Here is a 12,974-nt window from a genome sequence, read left to right as displayed (position 1 = left end):
GGGAGAAAATCTTTGCCACTTGTACCTCAGGTGGAGCATTAATCTCCAGGATGTATAAAGAACTCAAAAAACTTAACACCAAAACCCAAATGACCCAATCAATAAAGGGGCAAAGAAACTGAACAGATACTTCACAGAAGAAGAAATTCAATTGGTCAACAAATACATTTTTTTAAAAAAATGTTCAACCTCACTAGCAATTAGAAAAATGCAAATTAAAACTATACTGAGATTATTCTCACTGCAGTCAGAGTGGCAATTATCAAGAATACAAGTAACAATAAATGTTGATGAGGGTGTGGGGAGAAAGGTACACTCATACATTTCCAGTAGGACTGCAAATTTGTGCAACCACTCTGGAAACCAGTATGGTGATTCCTCAGAAAACTTGGAATGGAACCACCATTTGACCCAGTTATCCCACTCTTTGGTGTATACCCAAAGGACTTAAAAACAGCATACTACAGTGATGCAGTCATGTCAATGTTTATAGTAGCTTAATTCACATTAGCCAAATTATAGAACCAATCTAGGTTTCCTTCAACAGATGAATGGATGAAGAATGCAGTACATATACACATTGGATTATAACTCAGCCATAAAAAAGAATGAAATTACAGCATTTGCCAGTAAATGGATGAGACTGGAGACTATCATGCTAAATGAAATAAGCCAAATCCCAAAACCAAAGTCTGAATGTTCTCTCTGGTATGTAGATGCTGACTCACAACAGGTGGGGCAGAAGGAGGAAGTGGGAAGGTTCATTGGATCAGACAGGGAGGAAATGAGGGGAAGGGAGAGAGAATAGGGATGGGAAAGACAGTAGAATGAATTGGACATCACATTCCTGTGTTCACATATGAATATACGACCAGTGGAACTCCACATCGTGTACAACCACAAAAATGAGAAGTTATATTCCATGTATGTTTGATATGTCCAAATACATTCTATTATTATGTATAACTAAAAAGAAAATAAATAAAAATTTTTAAAAATCTGCTTCACCTGACAGTGAGCTCACCAGAATCTTTAGTCTCCAAGTTTTTGTGCACGATGCCATTTCCCCTGCCTGGCACAAACTGTCTCCCCTCTCCCCAAATTCTTATTTGGGCAGAAGCCTTTTGTCTTAGAAGTAAACAATAATGGTAAAATGACTTCATTTAATATTTGGTGAAGACCTAACAGGTACAGACTTCCTCTGGCTTTGCTACACTCCCAGAAGCTCCTCCCAGCTAATTCTAACTCACATTCACCTCATATCTTTGACTTAAGACTATTGATCATAAGGAAGGTAAAATACTTTAGGGAATAATTTGATCATGAAAACCATCTTATAAAAGAGTAGATGAAAAAAAGATTTTTTTTCCTAAATAGTCCTTTAGAAAACTGAATATTGAGCATACAAAGTCAAGTATATAGCCAACATCTAATAGGATGGATGTTGAGAAGGACAGAACAGTGAGAGTATCCCCAAGAATATAAATAAAAGTGTCCCTCAAGGGCTAAAAATTTATGAAGTGAAAAATCACAAATTCACAGAGAACATCTTAAATGTACAAAGAAGAAATAGTTCTTTAAAACAGATTGTTGATCTACTATCTCTTAGGAGCACCACTCTGATGGACAGTAGGAAGAAATGACCATTTTAAAAATGCTAGGTAATGTTGTCTCTGTCTTTTCCCTTTAAACACCATTTTTAGGTAACTTACTTTGAATATGTGCTCAATTTCTGAGTTTCCCTGCCTCTTGTGTTGCTCCTCAGTAAGATGACACTGGTGGGTAGGGGTGTGTGGTAGGGGGTCTTGCAGGTGGGATCCCTTTGTGCTACCAGCTCTTAGAGTTCATCAGTGAATCTGATCTGTCATGTCAATGTGGCCAAGTTCAGGACTCCATCCTTGGTGACATGACCTCATGTGAGCTTCTAATGATGCTAAAGACCCTTTGAAATGCCACACATTCCTTCCTATGTTCAGGTTGTCCCTGCACAGATTTGGGAATGAGGTCATCTTATCCCTTGCAGCAATGGTCCCCACGGTGGGCCCACTGGTGATCTGTGTCTGCCAGTGAGCCAACTGGGATTCCAGGATGTCTTCTGGGCCTTTGCAAGAGCCAAACAAGGATGGAACGCTTCCCTGTACCTCTGTACCTGAATATGTTGCCAATTTTATTCTGCTGCCCCCTGATCTGTGTGAGCAAAGAGCCATCCTGGAAGACAGAGTTCTCCCAGGGTCTCAGCATGTCTTCTGCTTTTAACTTTCACTTCAGTCAATCTCAATGGCCTCTCCTGGGTTATAGCTTCTAGAAAGGGGGTATATCCGGGTGCAAGGTCTTGACCCCTTGATTCCTATACTTTATCTCTCTTGTCCTTCCTACAGCTCCCAGCAACCAGAATGGATGGGTTTCCCTTCTTCCCATGGAACAGGCTTCATTATGAACCATGTTTGTTTATATCATGAACCACAGATTTTGTTTGTGAAAGACAGAATATTCTTTCTTTGTATTCCTACTGAAACGATCCTAATGCTTTCTACAATAAGTGGACATCTCTTGTAGAATAGACAAAAACTCTTATCCACAGAGAGGTATCAGAGAATATTTTTTTTAAAGAGAGAGTGAGAGGAGAGAGAGAGAGAGAGAGAGAGAGAGAGAGAGAGAGAGAGAGAGAGAATTTTTTTAATATTTATTTTTTAGTTCTCGGCAGACACAACATCTTTGTTTGTATGTGGTGCTGAGGATAGAACCCGGGCCGCACGCATGCCAGGTGAGCGCGCTACCGCTTGAGCCACATCCCCAGCCCTCAGAGAATATTAACATAGTTCTATGTGGGAGACCAACCTTGCAAGTGACTGAGTCACACTCCCCGAGTGCTAAGTCACTCAGTTACAGAAATGTGGCAGAGCTTTCCCCACCCTTCTTGGGTTCAAGGGTCAGTGTCTGGAACATGCATGGGTGTGTCTTGCTACAGCCCTTGGGTGAAGCTATGCTCACCTGTTCCTTTGTAATATAACCCCTTGCCCTGTTTAGGATAGAATCTTCCATGGAAGTGCCTTGTGTGTGTCCCTTCCTCTTACTGTGCCCTTGGGTGTGGCCTACCCAGGTGTCAGTCAACCTGCTGACAGTGGACATCATGAAGATAGACTCAGCCCCCTGAAACCTGACCCCTTGCCTCATTTGAATAGCTTCTCCTCAATAAAAAGGGTCAGCGCGTGTGCTCTCACTCTTTCTCTCTTCCTGCAGACCCTTAAGGTCAGAGGAGCCGTCACAGTGACCCTGAAGAAAAAGGTATTTGTGTCTCTTGTGTGGTTATTTTGCACAACCCAGTTAGCCCAGTTTCCCTGGAGTAACCCCTGAGCCTTTTAGTCATGAGAACAGGAAACCCGGCAGTTCAAAAACATTCACCTGGGCTGAGAATGTAGCTCCACGGTAGAGGACTTATGCATGTACGAGGTCCTTGGGTGTGATCTCCAAGACCACACACACACACACACACACACACTAACCCTGCTATATATATAATGCTTCAGCACTCAGTGAAGGCATCACAAGCTCCCACTTGGCAGTGCTGGAGAAGTTTAGCTTGAGAAAAGGGCAACACAGGCTGATGACATTCAACACTTGAGTCACATCCTGCTCCTAATTGTTGAGGATTAGCAAACAAAATTTTGATTATAATTTGGCTCCCTGTATCTTTTTTTTTTTCCTAGAAATAACCGGTCATTTCAACATGCCTATGGTAATCCATATGGGCATCACAGTTCAGCAAACGTGATTTTTAAAGTGGCTTCATAACCTAGGCATTGGGCTCTTTCATCTTGGTTACTACTCCCACCCTGGGATTATTATTGAAAAGAGATCCTGATCGTCTATGGCTGAGGCCCAACTATGGGACTGGGGTGAGTTCACAAAGATAAAACCTGCATTGGGAGGTAGATATCTTCTGTGAAGACTTGACCTGGTCTAGGGCTTTGCTACTTCTATTCCCTTCAGAGCTACCTTGGAATCAGAGGAGAGGTAAGGAAAGTCCACATTGCTGTTCAAAGGCTACTTAGGTGGTGTCCATTCCAATGAACTTCATCCCAAGTGTAAGGGTGGCCCTAAGTAATAAAATAAGAATGAGAGATTTGATTCCACCTTTTCACTATCATAAAATATTAAATGTTGGGCCCTGTGCCAAAGCTGCCAGGGACAGTGTCATTTAATTCCACGTTGTGGGGAAAGCCATTACCTTGGAAAGTGTAGTTCTTACCTGATTGGAAGAGAAGGAACAGATGGTGGGGCCTTTAAGACTGCAAGTATTTCATTCCATCCTAACACTGTTATGGAAACTGCCTGCTCTGATGAGAACTTATGCCCAGTTAACATAATAGAATCCAAGTAAGGATTTGGGACAGAAGAAAAATACCAAAACAACAACAAAAAGATGACTAGCATCTTCCTACAGCTTAATTTAATCCTTACTGTATCCCTGTGAGGAAATCATTATCATCTCTACTCTCTGGAAAGAGAGAGCATTTTCCCAGCACAAGCAGTAGAAGCATGACCCACTCAGCTACATCAACTGATGTCATGATTTCCACACTTCAACATTCATGAGCCCTTACTGAAAAGAAGAGCCAGAATTCAGAGAATCAATGGCCCAAATGCCAAAAGAAGGATTCTTCCTCCAAAGTATCAATATGCAATTTATTTACTTTATACTATTAAGTATATTTTATTTCTTAGAGTGCCCCCATGTGTTATCATATTTTAATTTAATTTCAAATTTTTCCAAAGCCTGAGTCTTTACTTTCAGTCAGGGTATTAATATAGTTCACAATTTCAATTTTCCCCTCTGGGTAATTCAAAGAAATGCATGAAGTTGTAAATAGCCCACACTGAGGGTGATGGTTGCTGAGTCAGCCTCATCTGAATAACCAAAGCACTGGAAGCAAAGCAGAAGAAATATAAGCTGGCTTCTAGAAGTTTCCTTTAAATTGTCTAGTGGATTAAAATATTATAGGTAATAAAATTTAACTTTTAAAAAGATTCAGGATGACTATGTTCTCTCAAATGGTGAGGAAGAGCAGCAGTAAGAGTAGAATGAGAATCACTTGGACAACTTATCTTGACATACTGTTGAAGGGCCACAATGTGCCTTGTTTTTATGAATAAATGAATATTTCATGACTGACTCTGTGTTCGTTAGTTCTCTGTTGCTATGATAAAATACCTGAGATAAACAACATAAAAAGAAGAATGGTTTATTTTGGCTCATGGCTGTTTCAGAGGTTTCGGTTCATAGTCCTTTGGCCACATTGCTCAAGCCTGTGGTGAGTCAGAACATTATGGTGGGGACCACAAAGGAGAGCAAAGTCATTCACCTTGTATCTACAAGGAAGTAAAGAGAGAGGAGCTGGAGCCCTAATATTTCAGGGGCAATCCTCCAAGACCTAACTTCTACTAGGTCCCATCTTCCAAAATAGTGTCACAAGCTGGAATCTAAGTCTTTAACAGATGGCCTTTGGGGGACATTCAAGATCCAGATCCTAGCTGACTTTTACAGAGATTTTATCTACCAAAGGATTGCTTTAAAAATGGAAATTATATATTGTTTTAAACAATTGAAGTGTTATGTTTAATGTTGTTAATAGAGGAATGTAATGGCAGTTAAAACCTGAATCTGTGTACTTTTTTCTAACAAAAAGCTAAACAAATATAAATACATTGGAGTTATTTGTTTGAACTTTAAACTATTTATTTCCTTCCCTCCTCCCTCCCTCCCTCTCTCCCTCTCCACCTTCTTCTTTCTTTCTTTCTCTCATACCAGGGATTGAACTCAGGGGAACTGGACCACTGAGCCACATCCTCAGTCCTATTTTGTATTTTATTTGGAGACAGGGTCTCATGGAGTTGCTTAGTGCCTTGCTTTTGCTGAGGCTGGTTTTGAACTATTTGTTTTCTTAAAAGAGCATGTAAATGTTAAAAGCAGTATGGAGTGATGAGAATTTATGATTGAAGCAAGAATAATTCACTCAGATGTCAAGTGGCACCAACTGATAGAAATTTTGAGTGACCCACAGAAAATTGAAGTTCCAATAAGCAAATGTTTTTCATTAAAAAAATGGAAGTTAAAATTGAAGGTGCATTTGGAGAGGGGAAAATCATTCTGTTGCCTATTTCATCACTTATATCAAAACCATTTGAACACTGACCAATGAATTTCCAATCTTTTAAAACCACTGGAATTAAAAAAAATAATATATTTTTTTAATTACAAAAGAAAAAAATCACTTTCTGGTGTCTATGAGATACATACCAGAATTCAATCTGTATTAAATTAATGTACCAGGGAAAATTTTGGCCTGCTTGAATCATATCAATCTGTATTTTATGTACATTGTCATTTTCTTTTTTCTAAGGGACTAAGAAGCCTGCCAATCCTGGCATGGTTTACTTGCATCTAATCAGACTCAACAGCCTCCAAACCCACCATTTTTTCCTTCCCCCTTTCTCTTTCCTGTTTCATCTGCAGTTGGGGTCTACCTCTCAGCTTGGACTTCATGCCTTTTACCCATTATCTTTACTCTTCAAAGACAAGTCACAGCTCATCACTTCAGATGACTTCCAATGGATGTTCACAGAATGTTATTACTTCTTTAAGGAGACAACTTAATAAATAAATTTGGAGGGTTAAGTTCCATTAAAAAGATAAATGTCCAATTTAATTAGGTCATTCCAAATGCCAGGGAACCAGGAAGGACAACTCTGATCAGGTATTTAAAAAAAAAAAAAAAGACAATGGTGGAGGCTTCCAATTCATTTAACATTAGCTTTTTAAACTGTGTTTGAAAGGGGAGGGTATACCTTAGAAGTCATTCAGTCTTCACTGTATTCTGCCTTAATATTTTTATGTCAGATGAGGCTATTATTAACCATCGCTATAGTTTGGATGTGGAATGTTCTCCAAAGGCTCATGTGTTAAAGACTTGACCCTCAGGGTGGTGCCATTGGGTGATAACAAAAGGTAGGAAGCAAGGTTTACTGGGAGGTCCTTAGGTGTGTCCTCAAAGGGGATTACAGGACCCTGGCCACCCTCTCACTCTGCTTCTTGAATCACCAGGTGAGTGGTATGCTCTGCTATGTATCCCACCACCCGAAAGCAATGGGGTCACTCCATCTTAGACTGGAACCCCCAGACTGGAAGCTAAAATAAACCTTTTTACTTTATAAGTTAATGGCTTTAGATATTTCATTATAGTGCTAGAAAGCTGACTAATACAATCGTATTGATGATTATGACTTCTCAATACCAAGAACTGGCTAGACTCCGATGTTTATAATTGAATCTGTGATAATACTCTTACATAAGCTGGAATACAAAAACTTAAAGCGACACTCACCTGCCTCACAATTTTCGGTCACAAGTCCTTTGTATAGACGGTGGCTAAAGGAAATCTTTACATCTTCTCCTTCCATGTGAATGACCAAGAGACCAGTAGTTGTCCTGCCTGGGACCCCTTGATCTGTAACTTTCAACCTCAGCCAGACAGGGAAATGTTCTGACAATGGACTTTGCTGAAGTTTGATTTCTCCTGTGTACCGATCAACAGAAAACATGGACTGAGTATCTGCAAAACTGAAAGTGACAGTTCCATTGGGCCCCCAATCTGGGTCGTCAGCTCTCAGAATAGCAATTGTCTGGTTTGTAGATGACTGAGGGGAAAGAAAAGCCTCAAACGGGTTCTGGTCCCAAACTGGATCATTGTCATTAACGTCAGTGACAGAGACCTCTATGATCACAGTAGTGCTTCTTGAACCTCGGATGCTGCAGTCTCTGGCCACCACCTGGAATGTATGCTGGGACCGGGCTTCTCGATCAAGGGCGTGGGCAGTTCTCAGTATGCCTGCCGCAGGGTCAATGGTGAAGGCACCGGACGACTTGTCCAATAGGAAATATTCAATCTGCCCATTCAGGCCTTCATCCTCGTCCCCAGCAGACAGCACCAGAACCACGGTTCCGACTTCAGCATCTTCTCTCACAGAGGACCGGTAATGAGGGACGGGGAAAGATGGGCTGTGGTCATTGTCATCCAAAACCCTAACTTGCAACGGGGTCACAGAGCTTCGAGGAGGAGCCCCCAGGTCAGAGCACTGGATGATGAGGGTAAAATTGTTGACCTGCTCCCGGTCCAGAGCCCGAGTGGTAGAGAGTTCTCCTGAGGTTTCATGAATAGCAAAGTACTCATTGGTATTTCCATCTATGAGAGAGAATAATTGGAAAGTTACTTGAATTGAAAAAAGAAATATCTATTTTCTAGTATACGTATTAATTTATTCCTTCATTTAGGAACTATTTCCTGTTTCAAGCTAGCACTTTTATAAGTACTGGGGATAGAACAGTGAGCATGATAAAAATCCCTGACCTTAAGACACTTCTAAAAAGGGAATAATAATAATAATAATATGATTCAGTAGACATCTTAATTGAATCAATAACTAGAACACTTGTTTTCACAGATTTTTGGCAGTCTGCATTTTTTTGTATATAGCTACAACTTTTTATATCCATATATTTTCTCTCTTGCAAACATATATGAATATATTATTTTATTCAAAATAAAATGATAGGCATCAGGAATAAGAAATAGGATATAATGTCCATTTCTGGATATCAATAAAAATTAACTGATCAGTTATAGTGATTTTTCCCAAACAAACTCATTCTCAGAGTTTATGCCCATTACAATACCACCGTGAGCTTCCCTTCCACATGCCCGTGGCATGCTGTGCATGAGTCCTGACACTTCTGTTACAGTTAGCTGGACCCTTGACAAGTTATCCCATAACATTAGCAAAGAAGATCATTATTCAACTCAGCATCTTTCCCATGGTACAAAGTATAATAAAAGTTAAAACTAAACACAAATTCAAAATGTTTCAAAGTCATCCTGGTAAATTAGTGAGGAAAATGTGGTTCAGAGACTTGCTAGTCATATTCTCAAATGAGTGACAGAATGAAAGGACCACGTCCAATATTATGGGACCTTACTAGAATGTAAGTACTGGAGGTATATGAGGACACAGTGGAATGGCTTTGGAGGAAAGCAACTGTCATAATGGATGCTGGGGATGAGGAGAGGGTCCTGCGGTTTTATTTAGAGAAACAGCTGATCTATAACCAAAGCCTACATTTCTGTGGTGTTGTGGGTGACAAAGTGATGAATTCACTCAACAAACATTTAATAAGCACCTATCATGTGCCAAGTGTAAGTAAAAATATAGTGTGAAAAATCAGACACTAAAATATAGTATGAAAAATCCTATATCCTGGGAGGCCAGGGGAAGGATGCATAGTCCAGTGTTAGGATGGCCAGGAAATGTTTATTAGAAAAATTAATAATCAAAACTCACTCCTAGTCTGCCTAGTATATGCGAAGTTCAATCCCTAGTACTGCAAACAAAACAGAGGTGGGTAGGGTGTGGCTGGAGAGGTGGGTCACTGCAGGGCGGGGGGCCCGAACCTCTGGGGTATTTATTTTATATCTGGTGAGCGAGGTCTCTCTCTGCTTCCTAATCATTAAGTGCACTCTTCAGCTCATTCACGGAATTGAGCTGGCTATGGACTGAGACCTCTGAAATCATGAGTCCCCAAATAAACTTTTCCTCCTCTAAAATTATTCTTGTCAGGACTTTTATTCACAGAAGCAAAAAAGCTGACTAAAACACTCCTTTAGGGAAGAAGCCAGAGTACAAGTTTTGGAAAGAGGGTTCCATGCAGAGCAAATATCCTGTATGTAGCCCCAGAAATAGGAGAATTTAGCAGGTTGCAAATGTTTTCGAGTGACTAGAACACAGGGTTCCTTGGGTACTGGCGTGCAGAGGGCAGGGAAAGGGTTGACACAGTGAAGACATGGATTTGGGAGGCAGATAGAGGTTCAATCATGAAAGGCCAAGCACACTGTTGAAGAGTCTCCATTCTATCTCAGAATCTATGGGAGCTCCTGAAGGACTTTGACAGGACAGTGTCATGAATCAATTTAATGTTTTAAGAGGAAGACTGAAGCAGCAAGGCCAAGGCTTGATTAGAATATGGGGAGATTAAGAGGGCATTATAGTAATCTACAGTTAAACAACAAAGAGGTTCTGAAAATAATGTGTGCAAAGAGGAAGTGGACATATTCCAAAGATATTAAGGAGGAAAAATAAGGAGTAAGGAAAAATTTATTTGGTTTGGCTTAGGTAAATGCTATAGTTTGAATCTCGACTATTAAAGGCTTGGTCCCCAGTGTGAAGATATTGGGGATAGTGGAGCCTTTAAGAGGTGGAGCCCAGTGGGAGGAAGTTAGATCATTGGAGATATACCCTTTAAAAAGACTGTGGATCCCATTCCATCCTCCTGCTTTCTTTTGTTAACCCAATTTGTGCTGTACATGAGTTTGCTCTTCCATGCCCTTCCACCATGATGTGCTACCATAGGTCTAAAGCAATATAGTCAATCCATCATAGACTGGAACCTCCAAAACTGTGAGCCATACTAAGTTCTTTCTTTGTATGTTAATTATCTCAGGTATTTTGTTATAGTGATGGAAAAGTGAGTAACACCACAAATGGATGATGCTTAGATTAGTTGTTTTTAAAGAGTATATGAAGTATATGTTTTTAAAGGTTACATGAAGCTTTCCAAGGAGTACCTGGAAACAGGAAGCTTTGAGGTATTTTCTAGAAGCTCAGTTTACACATCCTTATTGTTAAAATTGTTCCACCTCAGAATTTATCTACAATCACAGTGTTTACCTCTTCTATATTTGCCTTTATCACTGCCCTTCTCACAAAAAACACAAAAAAACAAAAAAACAAAACTTACCTCTCACCCAGATAAATGACTGCCAAATCAAGGGGTCATTCCCAATATTCATATTCAATACTGAAACAATGACTGAGTTTAATGCCTGGGAGAAAACATTCTTTTGTAGTCAGAAAGGGTGTTTGCTTTCAGCTAAATTATAGGACCTATTTAAGTTTTTAAGTGGTATATAAATAAATAGAAGCATTATTAACTGATTTTGGGGACGTATAGCTCAGAAAGAGCTCAAAAACCAACTTTGCTTGTATCAAACAACGATCCTCCCATTAAAAAAAAAAAAAAAACCTGCAGAAGGTTCTGGGGATGTAGCCTCAGTGGCAGAGCACATACCTAGCATTACTAAAGGCCTGGGTTCAGTTCACAGCACCCAAAACTGAGTGAATGAATAAATGAATGAATGTGCCTAGGGACTTTCTCAGTTCTTTTGTTTTGCTTTTTGGAGCAGGAACTAGGGATTGAACCCAGGGGCATTTAACCATTTAGCCACATCCCTAGACCTTTTTTTAAAAAAAATATTTTATTTAAGTTGCTGAGACTCGCTTTGATCCTCCTGCCTCAGCCTCCTGAGCTGCTGGGATTATAGACGTGCACCAGCATGCCCAGAAGAACTCTCAATTCTTACATATGTAACAAAGAAAAACAGCAGCAGACTTGGCACTACAACTTGTTTTACTATGGAGCACAGAAGTGCACACCCATAGTCCTAATTACTTGAGAAATTGAGGCAAGAGGATTAGTCTATAAATTTGAGGCCAAACTGAGGAACATAGCAAATCACTGTCTCAAAAAAAAAAAAAAATTGCATGAATTCATGAGCTAGAAAAAAAGCCCATCAATCTCATTAAGAGATGTACTTCTAGTACACCATAATTTTAATTTCCATGTTAAATAGTGTCAAAACATGGAATGTAATTTTTCTACTTTAATCTTATAATAATCACATCAATAACTACAGCCAAAATAACTTTTGAATTTGGACTCTATATTTACTTGAAAATTTCTTAGATCTTATATTTCAGCATAAATATTTTAGTTGTAGGAAAATATATACAAAAAATCAATCTTTTATAGAAAAAATCTATCAAATTATTATAAAATTTGGCAAGGATGTAAGAAAGAAACATTAATTAAAGAAGCAAAAAAACAACAAGAAATCATTTGAAATGGAAAAAATATAGGAGAAAAGCTGTTTGTTCCATCCATCTATCTACTACAGTTAGTATGAAAGCAAATTCACAATTTTCAAGGCCAGGATTTTAAAGAATTTGGAAGTGAGTGGTTCAGGGTGGCTGTGGGAGGGGTGGAAGGAAGCCCATGCCAAGTGTTACCCATCAGTTCCTACTGGGTGTGCATTATGCAAAAAAATACAACAGATGCCAGATACAGGAGAATCACCCTATCTGTAGGGCACATTGACTCAAGTCAGTCTCCTGGAGGAAATTGTCATTAAAAATACTTACCGATGATGTGAAATCTGATGGCTGCATTTTGGCCAGCATCCATATCAGAGGCCCAAAGAGTAGAGACAACCTCTGGCTTTTGGTTTTCCAGGACCTCAATGTCACGAACGGGGACAATGAACTCTGGCGCATGATCATTCTCATCTTCGACAGCGCAGATGATGGTTGCGGTGCTGGACAATGACGGGACGCCCTCATCCCGCACTAGAACTGACATGGAACAGAAAGACAGCACCAATTGTGGCCGTTAACTCATACCTGAAATGCATTGCTCCGGTTAGACAGCATCAGACTAAACTTACGGGTAACACTGGGTCAATAATATTTAAAGATACGTTAATAAAATGTAAAATTTCACTGTGGATCTTTTTGGGTTTTTGGTGTTTTTTTTTTTTTTTTTTTTTTTTTGCATATATCTTTGACCTTTTGGGTGGGTGGGGGAGGAGATTCCTTACCTCGAAGAACAAAAGCATCCTGAATTTCTCTGTCGAGCGTGGTGGTTGTCACTACCTCTCCAGTGTCAGGATTGATCTCGAACAACCCAAAGGAAGCCCCTGGCATGATTTCAAACCGAAGCTTGGAATTGATTCCTTAAGGAAAATCAAAAGAAAAACCTAGCAATCATCTCTGTGGAATAAACGTGACTGTATTCCCATTCATTTTCCTTT

The 12,974-nt window shown here is 39.7% G+C and overlaps 1 protein-coding gene across 1 annotated transcript in view; it reads right to left on the bottom strand.

The window, feature by feature from the left end:
- The window catches only part of Dchs2 (dachsous cadherin-related 2), a 258,908-nt gene that overhangs the window by 57,912 nt on the left and 188,022 nt on the right, over positions 1–12,974 (bottom strand). Inside the window, exons 11-13 of the mRNA XM_078021990.1 lie at positions 12,762–12,896; positions 12,307–12,516; positions 7,383–8,240 (exon numbers count right to left, since the gene is read on the bottom strand). Coding sequence (XP_077878116.1) covers positions 7,383–8,240; positions 12,307–12,516; positions 12,762–12,896 — 1,203 coding nt within the window. The remainder of the gene's footprint in view (positions 1–7,382; positions 8,241–12,306; positions 12,517–12,761; positions 12,897–12,974) is intronic.

This window comes from Ictidomys tridecemlineatus, chromosome 9, assembly GCF_052094955.1.
Source record: "Ictidomys tridecemlineatus isolate mIctTri1 chromosome 9, mIctTri1.hap1, whole genome shotgun sequence".
In the NCBI taxonomy this organism is placed as follows: domain Eukaryota; kingdom Metazoa; phylum Chordata; class Mammalia; order Rodentia; family Sciuridae; genus Ictidomys; species Ictidomys tridecemlineatus.
Note: the sequence above shows the minus strand (reverse complement) of the source record. Positions and strands in the feature narration are given on the sequence as shown.